We start from the raw sequence: 18,977 nt of genomic DNA, 5'->3' as shown, positions 1-18,977 counted from the left end.
ATGCAGCTGGCGTTCATCAATTCATGAACTACCATTCGATTTTAACGTCATTATCATTGTGAACACATAGTTGTTATACCCGTAATCACGGAAGATGGCTGTTTAATTAAGTAGCTGGTCCGTCGTTGACAATACTAAATTATTTATTCATTATGGATGCTAAATGAAATTGTTATTAAACGTAAATATAAGCATTCATACTCCCATAATTGCCAACTGAATGCAGTTCAATGCTAAACTAAACAAGATGTCTACCGAATACATTGTATCTGAGAATCGAGGTCACCTTGCTTTAATCTATAAGGATTTCCAGTGCTATTTTACCGCACAATTATTTGTCATAAAATAATACTATGAGAACACAATTGTTGTTTGTATAAATATTTTAATCTCTGTAGTTATCAGGTTTATTTTTATCACATGATATTTTTGAACATCAAGGGAATGATAAATCGATATTATAAATCACAATGACGGCACCAAATTTTATATAATTTTCCTGTCTTTTTCTGAAAAGAAATTGGCGCGATTGACATGAACCAGCAGAAATAGAAAGGAGACCTGTAAACGCGATCTATGTAAAGGGTTATTTCACGAGATACTCCATTATTTCACACGCTCCAATTAAAATCGACATTTTAAAACCTTTGTATGACGTCAAACGCACCGATCAAATACCAGAAACGGACGAGAAAATGAACACTTTATTATAACGCAATAGAAAATATCAAAGCATTATGATGTGGGAGAATTGATGATTTATATCACTTTATACCCTCTTTTCTTGGTTCATTCACCTCCACAAGATCATGATGTTATTGCATGACTTTAAAGATAATGCTACATCGCTGACGAATGATATTTTCCCTCTATCCAAAACAGGAGCAACGTATTCGTAATTTTCTTCAGTTACAAAAGTTACTTACTCTACACAATTACCATCATTGAAAAGTTTGAGCTTCTAATTTACTTCAAGATTAAATATTAAAAAATAATTAATTGCATCCCGAAACAATTCCATGGCACTATGTCCTATATAATCTCGGAATATAACACACAATATCTGTATCAATATAATTATGAACTCTCATAGAGGTACATTTGTATGTCCACAAAGAAAATCCATGGCGAAACATATCTATCAATTAGAAGTTTTATGTTTTCCTAGAACTGAAGTATTTTCCTAGAACTGAAGTAAGTTAAAAAAATATTGTCCTAGCAAGACTGACCCTAAAGAAAATCGATACACATGTGTTGAGTTAAGTAAACAAAATAGGTCTCCAAAATGCTTTTGCCGAGCTACTAAATCAAAATTTACCATAGAACAATAATTGTCATTATAGCCTAAGTATGACCTTAAAGTGAGCTGAAGATAATATATCTATTTTCATACTGAATCAGCTCTCAATGTGAGAACGATACGTCAGTTCCTTTCTAAGCACAAATTGAACATCGATGATCTAAAGCAAGCATCTATGTCTGAAAAAGAAAGTCATCGATCAAAATGAGGCAAGAATAGAATGATCTTTCTAACTAATGCAATATTAACGGAAAACTAGACTGCATGGCCTGAATATAAGCGTAAAACAGAAATTACTGTACATTGTCTTTTAACAGTATCAGAATTTGATTTTCGCACGTTAAAAATGCTACACACTGATGAAAGTCACATACTTTACACAAATACCACCATTGAAAAATTTGAGCTTCTTGATTTCACTTCAAGATAAAAATGTTAAAAATTCTGCATTGCGTCCCGAAAAAAGTCATGACGCTTTAGCTGTATGAAATGAAGTACTGATTGCGCATCCACCATAAGCAAGATTAACTTTATACATGTATTATTTGTGGTGTTGATTAGACAAACGTTTACACATGTAAACATCAATTATTGTTCAATTGATGAGTATCGTTTATATTCTTCGGCGTTGGAGCATCTTTAATTTTCAATATTGGTATCCATCTCTTTATGATGTTGGGGCGCTATCTGTTTCTATTATCTATATTAATATACTAACATAGTAATTATTAGGGCTTAATGATATGCAGACATTTTCTTATAATGCTGGTCTATTAATTGTGTGAAAATCAGTAGTTACGCATTCTTTTTTAATCAAATCATTTCACGGGTACTTATTAACATACTTGGAAAAACGCGTATTTGCTATAAACATTTGGTTTTAGGTCAGTATCTAACGGTTTATCTGAAGTTATATACCCACCAGTAACGCATATATAAAGCACTGAAAAAAAACCCAGAAAAGGGTTTCAGAAACATCCAATATCATATGGTATGTATATATATAAACATCTGGAAACAACAAAGTCTTATACAACGTAACAAATATGGAGAAAAATAACACAGTTTGGCAACGTAACGTAAATGTAAAACATGGCAAAATTGTAATCTTTCATAGATATGACAGCACTAGGAAACAATATTTCATCTGAACAAACTTTTCCAGCACCAAAAGGTGCAGTGATTCACCTGTAAACATTCATAGAACATTCACAGACGTACCTATTATTTGTATCTGAATACGATTACATTGTATTTAAATGACTTTTGCAATGGTTTATAAAGCTTTTGTGATTTTACGAATGTTTTGGTTGACATTATATTATAAATCAAACTAGTGTTCCTCAGTTGTTTAACTAAATCAGTTACATTTCATAGAGGAAAATAGATAAAATAACGCCTAAAAGACAATCAATCACTTTTGTGGACAGGAACCTTTCGGAACTTTCCTTTTGTCTAAATTAATATTCATTGTCCTCAAGCATTATATTGTTTGTTACAAGAACGCCTAGAATGGCATGCTATGTTTAGAAATATATCTGATAAATCAACAATATAATATGCAAATAAACAACACTATAAAAATTGCAAAATCAAATATTAAATACAAATGCTTCACGCCAAATGGAATTTTATCATAATGAGTTAAAAGTTGTTCATTTTGTTAAAGTTTGAGGTGCATTTTGACGTGCAGTTTTAGGACAGTAATTCTTAAAAAGTAAATCTGGAATTCGAGCAATTTCAATTCATAACTTTCTATACATAGACTTCGACACAAATAACCCTTATTCCAAATTATAGACACACTATAACAGAACCGTTTATTTCCTAATATGTTTTCAATTCAAACCAAGGCATTTTGGCATATGTTTAGAACAAGAGGCCCATGAGCCTGAACGGTCACCTAAGTTTGGAAAAAGAATGAAACAATGACATAAAACACTATATAAATGCCTATCATGCTCTTGAAATCAGTCAATCTGTAACATTTCCTATGAAAACTGAGCAAATAACACTCATAAATGTGTTTTCCCTGTATAAACTAAAGTAAATTTGACCCCTTCCCATTGGAAAAATCTGTGACCCAAGGGCCACCGTTGGTTCCATCACATCTTTGAATTCAGGAGATCTTTTTAAATTTTAGCCATTTTGACCCCTTTTGGCCCCGACCCTCGGGCCCTGGAAGTCAGCCAGGGACCTAAATGGATGCTATGTTAAGATACTATCTTAGGCTAATAATTCTAACCAAGTTTGACTCATTCATTATGAAAATTGAGCAAATAATACTCATACATGTATTATCCCTTTATAAACTATAGCAAATTTGACCCCCTCCCCAGGGGAAAATCTGAGACTATAGGGCCTTGAAATTCACAATTTTTGCAGGGGGTTATGATATACGATGTTAAAATGCTATCTCAGGCTAATAGTTCTAACCAAGTCTGACTTATTTCCTATGAAAAAAAGGATGCTCATAAGTGCGTTTTTCCTATATATATACTATAGTAAAATCACGGGAGAAGTTTTGGAGAATGTAAATTGTTTACTAACACACGACGCGCGACGGATGACGCAGGACGACGGACAAAAGGCGATCAGAATCGGTCACTTGAGACTTCGTCTCAGGTGACCAAAAATATGTATGTAGCCCGCAACAATATCTAGCGATAACATAGTAACAGTGAAAGACTTACAGAGTTAACAGTCAAACCACCCATAGTTTATTTACTATTTGCTTGTTCCCTTGGTAAAAGTAACCACAGGATCACTCGACCATCGATCCACCTGCCATATTTCCCTCCTTTGAACAGTCGACCAAATAATTTAGATGTGTGCCTGGAAAAAAGTCGGTTATTACAGATGAGAATACTGCGTGTTAGGACTGATTAACAACATCCTGATAGCCAACATCTTCTTCAAATGTCGTGCACGTGAAGTTAAGGTGATGTAAATTGTTGATAGGCGCATGACATTCATCCGATATTTGTTTTGGCACAACTGAACTTTGACCTATAAACCTAATTGAGCCGGGTCACGACAGACGTACAAATACGCTTGAATTAGCGTCTTGCATGACAGATGGAAATTATGATTTTGTCTTTTGGGGACAGAGCAGCGTACAGCAGCTTACAATCCAGATTTTGTCGGAGAAGCTCTGATACGCCATGGACATAATAAATAATGGGCATGATGAAAAATATGGCGGCAATGTCTACATATGAGGATGGATAGCAGCAGACGACAGTATAGAGTATTAATAAACAGTGCTATGGCAGCTCTGTCAATAGAATTATGATGACTTTCCTCTCCTTACAACGTGCCCTTTGCGATCCAGCAACCACACGGCGAAGCCTTTGTAAATTGATGGCGCGGTGCCGTGATTCCGTGTTGCGGCGAGGTGAAACACTATGATCGCAAGTCGTCTGGTAGACCTTTCTCTCCCGTCCTCGCGGCCAACTAAGGTAGCGACATCAAGACAAATGTTATTTTAAATAGTCCATCTCGCCAGGTGTTCTGTGTCATGTGGTTTGGGTAATTTTCATTTCCATGGTAACAGTTTCCTCAGATACACTGCTCTGACGACTATCGTCTTGATTGCACTGTCCAGCCTCTGATGTTCCAACATGCTGAACCTTGCTCAGTCGAACAACCTCTTCTGATAACATTTCCAGATCCTATCAAGAAAAGGAGAAAAAAATAATTACGATTTTTGATGTCATTAATACTCTACAAGTCACTAAAGGGGGTGAGCAAATTAATGGATTCAATACAGTTTTTGTCTAAAAGCAACAAGATGAGTGATGACCACAGCACGACGACTTCTCGGACGGGAAAGGTCCCGGAGTGAAGCACTTCATCAATAAATATGTCCGTCTCTCAAATCAATACTACTGTAATCTAATAATCTTACGCTACTAAAACTGGAATCAACACCGCTAACCCTATAATATAAACAAGGACCAACGCTTCTTACCGTGGCCATATCACTGAAATCAGCATGAAATCAGCACTCTAACTCAGGCTATTTCACTGAAATCAGCATTATTAACTATGTTCAAGATACTGAAATAGCACTTTTAACCCTGGTCATAATACTGAAAACAACACTACTAGCCTGGCCATAGTCAGCACTACTCTTTCATGATACTGACATCAGCACTACCAACCCTGATCATAATACTGAAATCAGTACTTCTTACCCTGGTCATGATACTGAAATCAGCACTACTAACCCAGGTCATAATACTGAAATCAGTACTACTTACCCTGGTCATAATACTAAAATCAGCATTACTAACTATGGTCATGATACTGAAATCAGTACTACTAGCCTGGACATAGAACTCAAATCAGTACTTGTTACCCTGATCATAATACTGAAATCAGCACTACTTGTCTGGACATAGAAATGAAATCAGTACTTGTTATCCTGGTCATTATACTGAAATCAGCACTACTATCCTTAGTCTTAATACTGAAATCAGCACTACTAGCCTGGCCATAGTACTAAAATCAGCACAACTTATCCTGGTCGTAATACTGAAATCAGCACTACTAACCCTGGTCATAATAATGAAATCAGCACTACTAGCCTGGATATATTACTGGAATCAGCACTACTAACCCTGGTCATGATACTGAGATCAACACTTCTACTCTTGCCATTATATTGAAATCAACACTATTTACTCTGGAAATAATACTGAAATCAGCCCTAATTACTTTGGTCATAATACTGAAATCAACACTACTTACTCTGGTTATAATACTGAAATCAACACTGCTAACCTTCGTCATAATACTGAAATCAGCACTACTAACTCGTCATAATAATGAAATTAGCCCTACTTACTCTCGTCATAATAATGAAATCAGCACTACTAATTCTGGTCATTATACTGAAATCAACACTATTAACTAACCCTGGTATTAACTAACCCTGGTCATAATACTGAAATCAGCACTACTAACTCGTCATAATAATGAAATTAGCCCTACTTACTCTCGTCATAATAATGAAATCAGCACTACTAATTCTGGTCATTATACTGAAATCAACACTATTAACTAACCCTGGTCATAATACTGAAATCAACACTACTTAACTAACCCTGGTCATTATACTGAAATCAACACTATTAACTAACCCTGGTCATAATACTGAAATCAACCCTACTTACCATGGTCAAAATACTGATATCAACACTACTAACCCTTATCATAAAATGAAATCAACATAATACAGATTTCAACATTACTAACACTGCGAATAATATTGAAATCAATACTACGTAACTTGTTCATAGATAATACTTAAATCAACTCCTCTGTTCCTTTACATAGTACTCAAATCTATGCCGCTAAATGTGAATACTATAGACTTTGATCAGCATTGCTTACACTGGTCGTTACACACGGGGATCAACATTTCTTACTATGGCCGCTACAGACTGGGTCCAACACTGTTAACTATATCTATTTTTATGTGGCCTCTTCAGACTGGGACCAATACTGTTAACTATATGTATTTACATATGGCTGCTACAGACTGGGATCAACACTGCTAACTACGTCGCAACAGACTCTGATCAAAACTGTTAACTAGCTAGGTCGCGACAGACTGAAATCAATACTGCGAACTAGGTCGCAAAAGACTCCGAACAACATTGCTAACTAGGTCGCTACATACTCTGATTAACACTGCTAACTAGGTCTATACAGACTTGGATCAACACTGCTTACTAGGTCGCTATAGACTGGAATCAACGTTGTTAATTAGGTCGCTACAGACTCTGATCCACACTGGTAACTAGGTAGCCACAGACTCTGATAAACGCTGTTAACTAGGCCGCTACAGACTGATAAACACTACTAACTAGGTCAAAACAAACTCAGATAAACATTGGTAACTAGGTAGCTACAGACTGGGATCAACACTGGCAACAAGTTCGCTACAGATTGGGATCAACACTGCTAACTACGTCGCAACAGAATCTGATCAAAACTGTTAACTAGCTAGGTCGCAACAGACTCTGATCAAAACTGTTAACTAGCTAGGTCGCTACAGACTGGGATAATACTGCGAACTAGGTCGCAACAGACTCCGAACAACATTGCTAACTACTAGGTCGCTACATACTCTGATTAACACTGGCAAACAGTTCGCTATAGACTGGATCACGTTAACTAGGTCGCTACAGACTCGAACTAGGTTGCACAGACTCTGATAAACGCTGTAACTAGGTCGCTACAGACTCTGATAACACTGGTCAAACTCAATAAGGTACTGCTACAGACTGGGATCAACACTGGCAACAAGTTCGCTACAGACTGGGATCAACACGCAACAAGTTCGCTACAGACTGGGATCAACACTGGCAACAAGTTCGCTACAGACTGGGATCAACACCGCAACAAGTTCGCTACAGACTGGGATCAACACTGCTAACTACGTCGCTACAGACTGGGATCAACACTGTAACTAGGTCGCTACAGATCGGAGCAACACTGCTAACTAGGTCGCTACAGACTGATCCACACCGCCAACTAGGTCGTTACAGACTCAGATCAACACTGCTAACTAGGTCTATACAGACTCAGATCAACACTGCTAACTAGGTCGTACAGACTTAATCCACACTGCTAACTAGATCGCTACAGACTCAGATTACACTGCCTACTGAAGCTAAAGACTGATCAACACTACTAACTAGGTCGCTATAGATTCTGATAAATACTGTTAACTAAGTCGCTACAAACTTAGATCAACACTGCTAACTAGGTAGCTAAAGATTGATCAACACTACTAACTAGGTCGCTATATACTCTGATCAATGCTGTAACTAAGTCGCTACAAACTTGGATCAACACTGCTAACTAGGTAGCTAAAGACTGATCAACACAACTAATAAGGTCGCTATAGACTCTGATCAATACTGCTAACTTGGTCGTTACAAACTCAGATCCACACTGCTAACTAGATTGCTACAGACTCATATCAATACTATTAACGAGGTCGCTACAGACTGAGATCAACACCATTATCTAGGTTGTTACAAACTCAGATCAACACTAACAGTTAACACTAACACTTACGGGTCGCTACAGACTCTAATCAACACTGCTAACTACGTCGCTACAGACTGGGATCAACACTGTTAACTAGGTCGCTACAGACTCGGATCAACACTGCTAACTAGGTCGCTACAGACTTAGATCAACACTGTTAACTAGGTCGCTGCAGACTTAGATCAACACTGCTAACTAGGTCGCTACAGACTTAGATCAACACTGCTAACTAGGTCGCTACAGACTTAGATCAACACTGCTAACTAGGTCGCTATAGACTGGAATCAACGTTGTTAATTAGGTGGCTACAGACTCTGATCCACACTGGTAACTAGGTAGCAACAGACTCTGATAAACGCTGTTAACTAGGTCGCTACAGACTCTGATAAACACTACTAACTAGGTCAAAACAAACTCAGATAAACATTGGTAACTAGGTAGCTACAGACTGGGATCAACACTGGCAACAAGTTCGCTACAGACTGGGATCTACACTGGCAACAAGTTCGCTACAGACTGGGATCAACATCGGCAACAAGTTCGCTACAGACTGGGATCAACACTGGCAACAAGTTCGCTACAGACTGGGATCAACACTGGCAACAAGTTCGCTACACACTGATCCACACCGCCAACTAGGTCGTTACAGACTCAGATCAACACTGCTAACTAGGTCGTCACAGACTCAGATCAACACTACTAACTAGGTCGTCACAGACTGGGATCAACACTGTTAACTAGGTCGTCACAGACTGGGATCAACACTGCTTACTAGGTCGTCACAGACTCAGATCAACACTGCTAACTAGGTCGTTACACACTCAGATCAACACTGCTAACTAGGTCGTTACACACTCAGATCAACACTACTAACTAGGTCGTCACAGACTAAGATCAACACTACTAACTAGGTCGTCACAGACTCAGATCAACACTGCTAACTAGGTCGTTACACTCAGATCAACACTGCTAACTAGGTCGTTACACACTCAGATCAACACTACTAACTAGGTCGTCACAGACTCAGATCAACACTACTAACTAGGTCGTCACAGACTCGGATCAACACTGCTAACTAGGTCGTTACAGACTCAGATCAACACTACTAACTAGGTCGTCACAGGCTCAGATCAACACTGCTAACTAGGTTGTTACTGACTTAATTCCACACTGCTAACTAGATCGCTACAGACTCAGATTACACTGCCTACTAGGTAGCTAAAGACTGATCAACACTACTAACTAGGTCGCTATAGATTCTGATCAATGCTGTTAACTAAGTCGCTACAAACTTGGATCAACACTGCTAACTAGGTAGCTAAAGACTGATCAACACAACTAATAAGGTCGCTATAACTCTGATCAATACTGCTATCTTGGTCGTTACAAACTCAGATCCACACTGCTAACTAGATTGCTACAGACTCATATCAATACTGTTAACGAGGTCGCTACAGACTGAGATCAACACCATTATCTAGATTGTTACAAACTCAGATCAACACTGCTAACTAGGTCGCTACAGACTCTAATCAACACTGCTAACTAGATTGCTACAGACTCATATCAATACTATTAACGAGGTCGCTACAGACTGAGATCAACACCATTATCTAGGTTGTTACTAACTCAGATCAACACTGTTAACTAGGTCGATACAGACTCTAATCAACACTGTTAACGAGGTCGCTACAGACTTAGATCAACACTGCTAACTAGGTCGCTACAGACTTAGATCAACACTGTTAACGAGGTCGCTGCAGACTTAGATCAACACTGCTAACTAGGTCGCTACAGACTTAGATCAAGACTGCTAACTAGGTCGCTATAGACTGGAATCAACGTTGTTAAATAGGTCGCTACAGACTCTGATCCACACTGGTAACTAGGTAGCAACAGACTCTGATAAACGCTGTTAACTAGGCCGCTACAGACTCTGATAAACACTTCTAACTAGGTCAAAACAAACTCAGATAAGCATTGGTAACTACGTAGCTTCAGACTGGGATCAACACTGGCAACAAGTTCGCTACAGACTGGGATCAACACTGGCAACAAGTTCGCTACAGACTGGGATCAACACTGGCAACAAACTCGCTACAGACTGGGATCAACACTGGCAACAAGTTCGCTACAGACTCAGATCCACACTGCTAACTACGTCGCTACAGACTGGGATCAATACTGTTAACTAGGTCGCTACAGACTGATCCACACCGCCAACTAGGTCGTTACAGACTCAGATCAACACTGCTAACTAGGTCGTCACAGACTCAGATCAACATTGATAACTAGGTCGTCACAGACTGGGATCAACACTGTTTACTAGGTCGTCACAGACTGGGATCAACACTACTAACTAGGTCGTCACAGACTCAGATCAACACTACTAACTAGGTCGTCACAGACTCGGATCAACACTACTAACTAGATCGTCACAGACTCAGATCAACACTGCTAACTAGGTCGTTACAGACTCAGATCAACACTACTAACTAGGTCGTCACAGACTCAGATCAACACTGCTAACTAGGTTGTTACTGACTTAATTCCACACTGCTAACTAGATCGCTACAGACTCGGATTACACTGCCTACTAGGTAGCTAAAGACTGATCAACACTACTAACTAGGTCGCTATAGATTCTGATAAATACTGTTATTTAAGTCGCTACAAACTTAGATCAACACTGCTAACTAGGTAGCTAAAGACTGATCAACACTACTGACTAGGTCGCTATATACTCTGATCAATGCTGTTAACTAAGTCGCTACAAACTTGGATCAACACTGCTAACTAGGTAGCTAAAGACTGATCAACACAACTAATAAGGTCGCTATAGACTCTGATCAATACTGCTATCTTGGTCGTTACAAACTCAGATCCACACTGCTAACTAGATTGCTACAGACTCATATCAATACTGTTAACGAGGTCGCTACAGACTGAGATCAACACCATTATCTAGATTGTTACAAACTCAGATCAACACTGCTAACTAGGTCGCTACAGACTCTAATCAACACTGCTAACTAGGTCACTACACACTTAGATCAACACTGTTAACGAGGTCACTGCAGACTCAGATCAACACTGCTAACTAGGAGTCGCTAGACTTAGATCAACACTGTTAACGAGGTCGCTGGAGTCTTAGATCAACACTGCTAACTAGGTCGCTACAGACTTAGATCAACACTGGTAACTAGGTCGCTACAGACTAAGATCAACACTGTTAATGAGGTCGCTGCAGACTGTCAACTTTATAGACAAAAAATCGTCATTAGTCTTGTTTTAACAAAATTGGTTATATATCCCATACGGATGATTTGGGGCAAAATTCGGTCAAAATATGTTAACAAAACATGGAGTAAACTCCAGATTCTCAAGAATGTTAGTGATCTAAAGAAAAGAAAAGAAAATATATGAAAAGATTGATAAAAATCTTAAATTTTCAATAAGAATAAAGATAAATTAACAGCCATTTCCCAGTGACTACACATAGTGTCATTGATTATGGATACTCTTTAGCGGATTTGAACATTTTTCTTGTTCCATGTGGAATTTCTCTATTTCTGTCATAAGCAAAAACAGAAAAATCATGTAATATTACTGATATTATTTATTTACCATTACACCAAGTCTTTTTTTGAGTGGAATATTTACTTTTACATGTTTTTGCATTGTGGTACGTTCTCACAAGGTCAAGGTTCGACCAGGACTTGATCTTCTTGACAAGGTCATGGCTCACCAAATAATTGTAATGGAGAATTTTTATAGCCAAGGAGCCCGCTATCCTCTAGGGACCTGTGTCTTATCATCAGGCTACAGCTAAATCTTACAAAATGCTTTACAGAGCTCGGGTAGGCCTTACATTGGCTGCTTTATTGATTTCACAGGAGTTGTAGCCTCTATGGGACTGTAGTAGTAGCCCCAACTCTACTCAATACTAAGTGTATATTTACACATCCGCTGGCTTTCCAGAGGTTAAATTGCATGGACACTGAGAGAATCACTGTATTAGCCCAACGTCACAGCAAATACTTGTACCAATTGTAATTCAGTCAGTTTCCCTGGCACCATTATCAGGATTAAAGGTGACTGCATAGGTCAACTGACTTGATCTAAAAATATGTTTATTTTAGATACAAGACCCTATATCATACTATAAAGGTTTATCCCATGGCTATAAGGAAAAGATAACTCTATCTAACAGGGAGTGAAGACTGCTCCGGAGCAATAAATGATAATCTGACGTAATCAATAAGTGTGGCTTAGCCATAGCATACACTGCCAAAGGCATTACCAACTTTGAGGCATAAATATGAACATATTTCATCTTTCCTAAAAACACTTGCATATTTCAACCCCAAAATATTTTGGCTGGTTAGCACTTTGCAAGCACTCTGCTGATTAGCCAAAATCGTTCACTTTTATTATCTTCAGGACATGTTAAATAATTATATTAACCATTTTTTTTAAATTGTAAACTTCTATTATCTATTTGCGAATATTCATAATTAATTTAGTTAGGCTTCAGTTCTGCTTAATATTTTGTCAAAAACTAAGGCCATTTAAGATTGACATCCCCTGTATGCAGTTTGTATATTTTTTTTTGGTCATGCATCTTTTGGAGAGTGCAGCATTCATAATCTAATTGAAATATATATAAATAAAATTAATTTCAATCTTTTAATTTATAAAACTAAATCTTACATTTCATAACACATATCAAACTATCATTAATCAGATACATCTCTGACACGTTACAACTTCTTATGCCTTATGTCTCAATAGTGCTCACTAAAGGGAAGCTTGGAGCATTTGGCAGCTTTATCAATTAAAGCAAATGGTTGGAACATGGGAAACTGTATCAGGCATGGTACACTCCTTTGCTCGAGATCTCTCCGAGATTACTTAATTTCAATTAAAGCTGAGTAATGCAGAGTGACAGTGGTTTAGATTATATAGATAAAGGCAGTCATGGAATCACATGTCATAATTCCGTATGATATATTGACTCCCAATTCATTTGATTTTTCCATGAATTTTATTCATATGTGCAGTGGCACCGCATGATGAAAATTCACTTGAGGGGTTCCTTTTAAATGCATTTGTACAGTAAATTAATTACTGAAGAACTGGAGATAAAAACAAGGTCAGCCCTCCAGCCTACACACACATCTCCTAGTAAGCCGAGGTTTTAAATAAGTTTGTATCAATGATTCATACAAATGTTAACCAATCAGAGAAATGTGTATCATATAATTACAAATCACATAAACCAGCAGTATGATGGCTTATACTCCACAAAATACTACCGTATGTAGCTGTACAAAGGAAAACGCTGAAACAAGAGGCCAAATTGTCCTGCATGCATCAACTCATCCGGTATACTAATGATTATTGTGGGATCATCATTTTATCACACTTTATACCCAAGAAAGTTCAAAGTCAATCACTTTTCATGTTAGCTAACCCTGTATGCAAGTTTATGCTAGGAATCGTCACCATTTTCACATACTTGATACCTATAGCAGTGAAGTTCAAGGTCATTCACTTTTGTTTTCTAACCCTTTCTCCAAGTATATGCCAGGAATTATCATCATTTTCACATACTTGATCCCAAGGCATTGAATAAAGATCAAGGTCATTCACTTTTAAGTTTGATAACCCTTTCTCTCAGTATGCTACACATTTATGATCATAATGGTTTAGTCATTAAGACATTCCTATATAGATAGTCATCCACCAGCTAGTTGCATTACAATTTCAGACCAACTGCGACCAATTGCAAGGTATTCATTCTTGTTCAGTGGTTTTCTTTGGATACTTAAGCTTTCATTCACTTCAAAGACCCCATATCCAGAAATAAGACTCGTTGATGACATGACACAAAAAAAGAAACCAAACCAAATAAATTACTCTTCGAAATAATTGATCGATATATGTGTGGGACATGACATCACACAAACCCGAATTTCTCTTTTTTCATAACCTTGCAATTCAGACTAATCAGAGCTTGATTACATTTATTGACCTCTACTGCTGACTTTGTTGGACCACATACCGATGATTTGGTCAGCAAAATCTACTTTTAAACACTGAAATCGGTCAATTTGATATCGAGCTGTTAAAGCCAAATTTGTCATATACTATCGTCCATCCAGGTCAGATGGCAATCATAGCTGGTGGACCAATTCTGGACTGGAACATTAAACACCTGAGTTAGAGCAGAGGGCCAAGTGCTGATAACTTTGTTGGGCAATTAAGGATTCTGTTGATCCTAATAGGGGGAAATCGTATCTGAATCCATTAAGTGAATCTAATCATAGGGTTGTGTGTGGTCCTGATATGACCCTTGATTATCCGACGAGGTGTCATCAGTGGCCTGTCTCACGGGGATGATGGCTCAGAGTCACTACCCAATAGACATTAACATTACGACCACCATCAAATAGCTGCAAATGGCAAGATAAAATGGATGGACACTTTGGTCATGCACAAAAATAGTTATGGTTTGAACATGTCAAGACTTCCTTTTTTCCTTTCTTGAACCTGTATAATCACATGATCTAATTTCTTAAGACAGCTTAATTGGGAATAGGTATGTTGTAATGAAATTTTATAAAGATAAATGTTCTTTTCTTCAATAGGAAAATGTAATACTTTATAGGTTCTATGGACATGTTTTGTCACATCAATAGGAACTATATAATTATATTGCCAAATCAATGTGTCCTTTAGGGTAGCGGGAAGATGGATATAACCCATTAGGGTAGAGGGGAGTTAGGGTAGAGGGGAGGTGAATTTAGATCATTAGGGTAATGGGAGTAATTGGGTATAGCCAACTAGGGTAAAGGGGTGGATGGGTAAAGCCCATTAGGGTAAAGGGGTAGATGGGTATAGCCCATTAGAATAAAGGGGTAGATGGGTATAGCCCATTAGGGTAAAGGGGTAGATGGGTAAAGCCCATTAGGGTAAAAGGGTAGATAGTATAGCCCATTAGGGGAGAGGGGTGGATGGGTATAGCCCATTAGGGTAAAGGGGTAGATGGGTATAGCCCATTAGGGTAGAGGGGTGGATGGGTATACATGTAGCCCACTAGGGTAGAGGGGTGGATGGGTATAGCCCATTAGGGTAAAAGGGTGGATGGGTATAGTCTATTAGGGTAAAAGGGTGGATGGGTATAGCCTATTAGGGTAGAGGGAATATAGCCACTAGGATAGAGGGTATTACCCTCTAGGGTAGAGGCAATCATAGGTTATTACAGTTATGTGGGTGCATTGAACCTGCTAGACTAGTGTAGAAGAATGGTCTAGTTTGAATGTGGGTGTAGTCAACTAGTGTAGAATTTACAATGGTTGGACTATGTCACACTGGGAAACAAGGGTGATCTCATTAGCTTACTTGGGTGAAGGAAGGGTAGACATAGTCCATTTAGGTACATGGGTGTTTGATGTAGCTCATATTGGTAGAAGAATGATGTGCATGGGGTATAATTGTAAATAGGGTATAGTGGATATCTAGGAATGGTGAGTGTTGTGTATTGAGTAGAAGGATGTGCGAGTGGAGTATTTGGGTAGGCGAATGGAGGGTGTGGGGTATTTGGGTAGAAGGGTGATGGGTGTGGGGTATTTGGGTAGAAGGATGGTGTAGAAGGATGGTGGGTGTGGGGTATATGGGTAGAAGGGAGGTGGGTGTGGGATATATGGGTAGAAGGGTGGTGAGTGTGGGATATTTGGGTAGAGGGACAGAGGGAGTAGGGTATGTGCATGGGTTGAATGATGGTGAGTGTGGGGTATTTGGGTAGAAGGACAGAGGGAGTGGGGGTATGTGGGTTGAAAGGATAGGAGTGAGTGTGGATGTGGGTATTTGGGTAGAAGGACAGAGGGAGTGGGGTATGTGGGGTTGAAGGATGGTGAGTGGTGAAGGATAGGGGTATATTGGGTAGAAGGACAGAGGGAGTGGGGTATGTGGGTTGAAGGATGGTGGGTGTGTGGGGTATTTGGGTAGAAGGACAGAGGGTGTGGGGTATTTTGGCAGAACTGTTTGTTTGTTTGATTATCTTAACGTCCTATTAACATCCAGCGTCATGTAAGGACGGCCTCCAATGCATGCAGTGTGTAGCATGTGTGAAGTGCGAGGTGCGTGTTTTGGAAGACTGTGGTATGTTCTTGGGTAGAATGACAGAGGGTATCAGGTATGTGGGTCGAAGGATTGTGGGTGTGGGGTATTGAAGGGTGTGGAGTTTTTGGGTTGAAGGATTGTGGATGTGGGGTATTGAAGAACAGCAATGGTGGGTGTTAGCTATTTGGATAGAAGGATGGAGGGTGTGGAGTATTGAGGAACAGGAATGGTGGGTGTGGGGTATTTGGGTAGAAGGATGGTGGGTGTCGAGTATTTGAGTACAAAGGACAGAGGGTGTGGGGTATTTTTCTGTAGAAGGATGGGGGTGTGGGTTATTTGGGTAGAAGGATGGTGGGTGTCGAGTATTTGAGTACAGAGGAACAGAGGTGTGGGTGGTAGAAGGACAGAGGGTGGGTTTTGGGTAGAAGGATGGTGGTTGTGGAGTATTTGGGTAAAAAGATACTGATATGAGTGGGTGTGGGGTATTTGGAGGGATGGGAATTTGTGTAGAAGGATGGTGGATGTCTGGAGTTTGGGTAGAAAGATGGAGGGTGTAAGGTATTTGTGTAGAAGAATGGTGGGTGTGGGGTATTTGTGTAGAAGAATGGTGGTGTGGGGTATTTGTGTAGAAGAATGGTGGGTGTGGGGTATTTGTGTAGAAGGATGGTGGGTGTGGGGTATTTGTGTAGAAGAATGGTGGGTGTGGGTATTTGTGTAGAAGGATGGTGGTGTCTGGAGTTTGGGTAGAAGGATGGAGGTGTATGGGGACTTTGTGTAGAAGGATGGTGGATGTCTGGATTTGGGTAGAAGATGGAGGGTGTAAGGTTTTGTGTGTAGAAGGATGGTGGGTGTGGGGTATTTGTGTAGAAGGATGGTGGGTGTGGGGTATTTGTGTAAAAGGATGGTGGATGTCTGGAGTTTGTGTAGAAGGATGGAGGGTGTAGGGTATTTGTGTAGAAGGATGGAGGGTGTAGGGTATTTGTGTAGAAGGATGGTGGATGTGTGGGGTATTTGTGTAGAAGGATGGAGGGTGTGGGGTATTTGTGTGTAGAAGGATGGTGGGTGTAGGGTATTTGTGTAGAAGGATGGAGGGTGTAGGGTATTTGTGTAGAAGGATGGTGGGTGTGGGGTATTTGTGTAGAAGGATGGTGGATGTCTGGAGTTTGTGTAGAAGGATGGAGGGTGTAGGGTATTTGTGTAGAAGGATGGAGGGTGTAGGGTATTTGTGTAGAAGGATGGTGGATGTCTGGAGTTTGTGTAGAAGGATGGAGGGTGTAGGGTATTTGTGTAGAAGGATGGAGTGGTGTGGGGTATTTGTGTAGAAGGATGGAGGGTGTGGGTATTTGTGTAGAAGGATGGAGGGTGTGGGTATTTGTGTAGAAGGATGGAGGGTGTGGGGTATTTGTGTAGAAGGATGGAGGGTGTGGGGTATTTGTGTAGAAGGATGGAGGGTGTAGGGTATTTGTGTAGAAGGATGGTGGATGTCTGGAGTTTGTGTAGAAGGATGGAGGGTGTGGGGTATTTGTGTAGAAGGATGGTGGGTGTCTGGTATTTGTGTAGAAGGATGGAGGGTGTAGGGTATTTGTGTAGAAGGATGGTGGGTGTAGGGTATTTGTGTAGAAGGATGGTGGGTGTAAGGTATTTGTGTAGAAGAATGGTGGGTGTGGGGTATTTGTGTAGAAGGATGGAGGATGTAGGGTATTTGTGTAGAAGGATGGTGGGGTGTGGGGTATTTGTGTAGAAGGATGGAGGGTGTGGGGTATTTGTGTAGAAGGATGGTGGGTGTGGGGTATTTGTGTAGAAGGATGGAGGGTGTAAGGTATTTGTGTAGAAGAATGGAGGGTGTGGGGTATTTGTGTAGAAGTATGGTGGGTGTGGGGTATTTGTGTAGAAGAATGGTGGGTGTGGGGTATTTGTGTAGAAGAATGGTGGGTGTGGGGTATTTGTGTAGAAGGATGGTGGATGTCTGGAGTTTGGGTAGAAGGATGGAGGGTGTAGGGTATTTGTGTAGAAGGATGGAGGGTGTGGGGTATTTGTGTAGAAGGATGGTGGATGTCTGGAGTTTGGTAGAAGGATGGAGGGTGTGGGGTATTTGTGTTAGAAGGATGGTGGATGTGGGTATTTGTGGTAGAAGGATGGAGGTGTGGGGTATTTGTGTAGAAGGATGGTGGATGTCTGGAGTTTGGGTAGAAGGATGGAGGGTGTAGGGTATTTGTGTAGAAGGATGGAGGGTGTAGGGTATTTGTGTAGAAGGATGGTGGGTGTAGGGTATTTGTGTAGAAGGATGGAGGGTGTAGGGTATTTGTGTAGAAGGATGGTGGGTGTGGGGTATTTGTGTAGAAGGATGGTGGGTGTAGGGTATTTGTGTAGAAGAATGGTGGGTGTGGGGTATTTGTGTAGAAGGATGGTGGATGTCTGGAGTTTGGGTAGAAGGATGGAGGGTGTAGGGTATTTGTGTAGAAGGATGGAGGGTGTGGGGTAT

General features: G+C 39.7%; 1 protein-coding gene across 1 annotated transcript in view; it reads right to left on the bottom strand.

Annotated features, from left to right (window-relative positions):
* Positions 1-690: 690 nt before the first annotated feature.
* LOC138305015 (GRIP1-associated protein 1-like) overlaps positions 691-18,977 on the bottom strand; it is a 52,066-nt gene continuing 33,779 nt past the window's right edge. The window contains exon 27 of the mRNA XM_069245429.1: positions 691-4,974. Within this exon, the coding sequence (XP_069101530.1) occupies positions 4,819-4,974 (156 nt within the window). The 3' untranslated portion in view covers positions 691-4,818. The remainder of the gene's footprint in view (positions 4,975-18,977) is intronic.

The sequence above is a fragment of the Argopecten irradians genome, chromosome 12 (genome assembly GCF_041381155.1).
Source record: "Argopecten irradians isolate NY chromosome 12, Ai_NY, whole genome shotgun sequence".
In the NCBI taxonomy this organism is placed as follows: Eukaryota; Metazoa; Mollusca; class Bivalvia; order Pectinida; family Pectinidae; genus Argopecten; species Argopecten irradians.
This window is presented reverse-complemented; position numbering and strand designations above follow the sequence as displayed.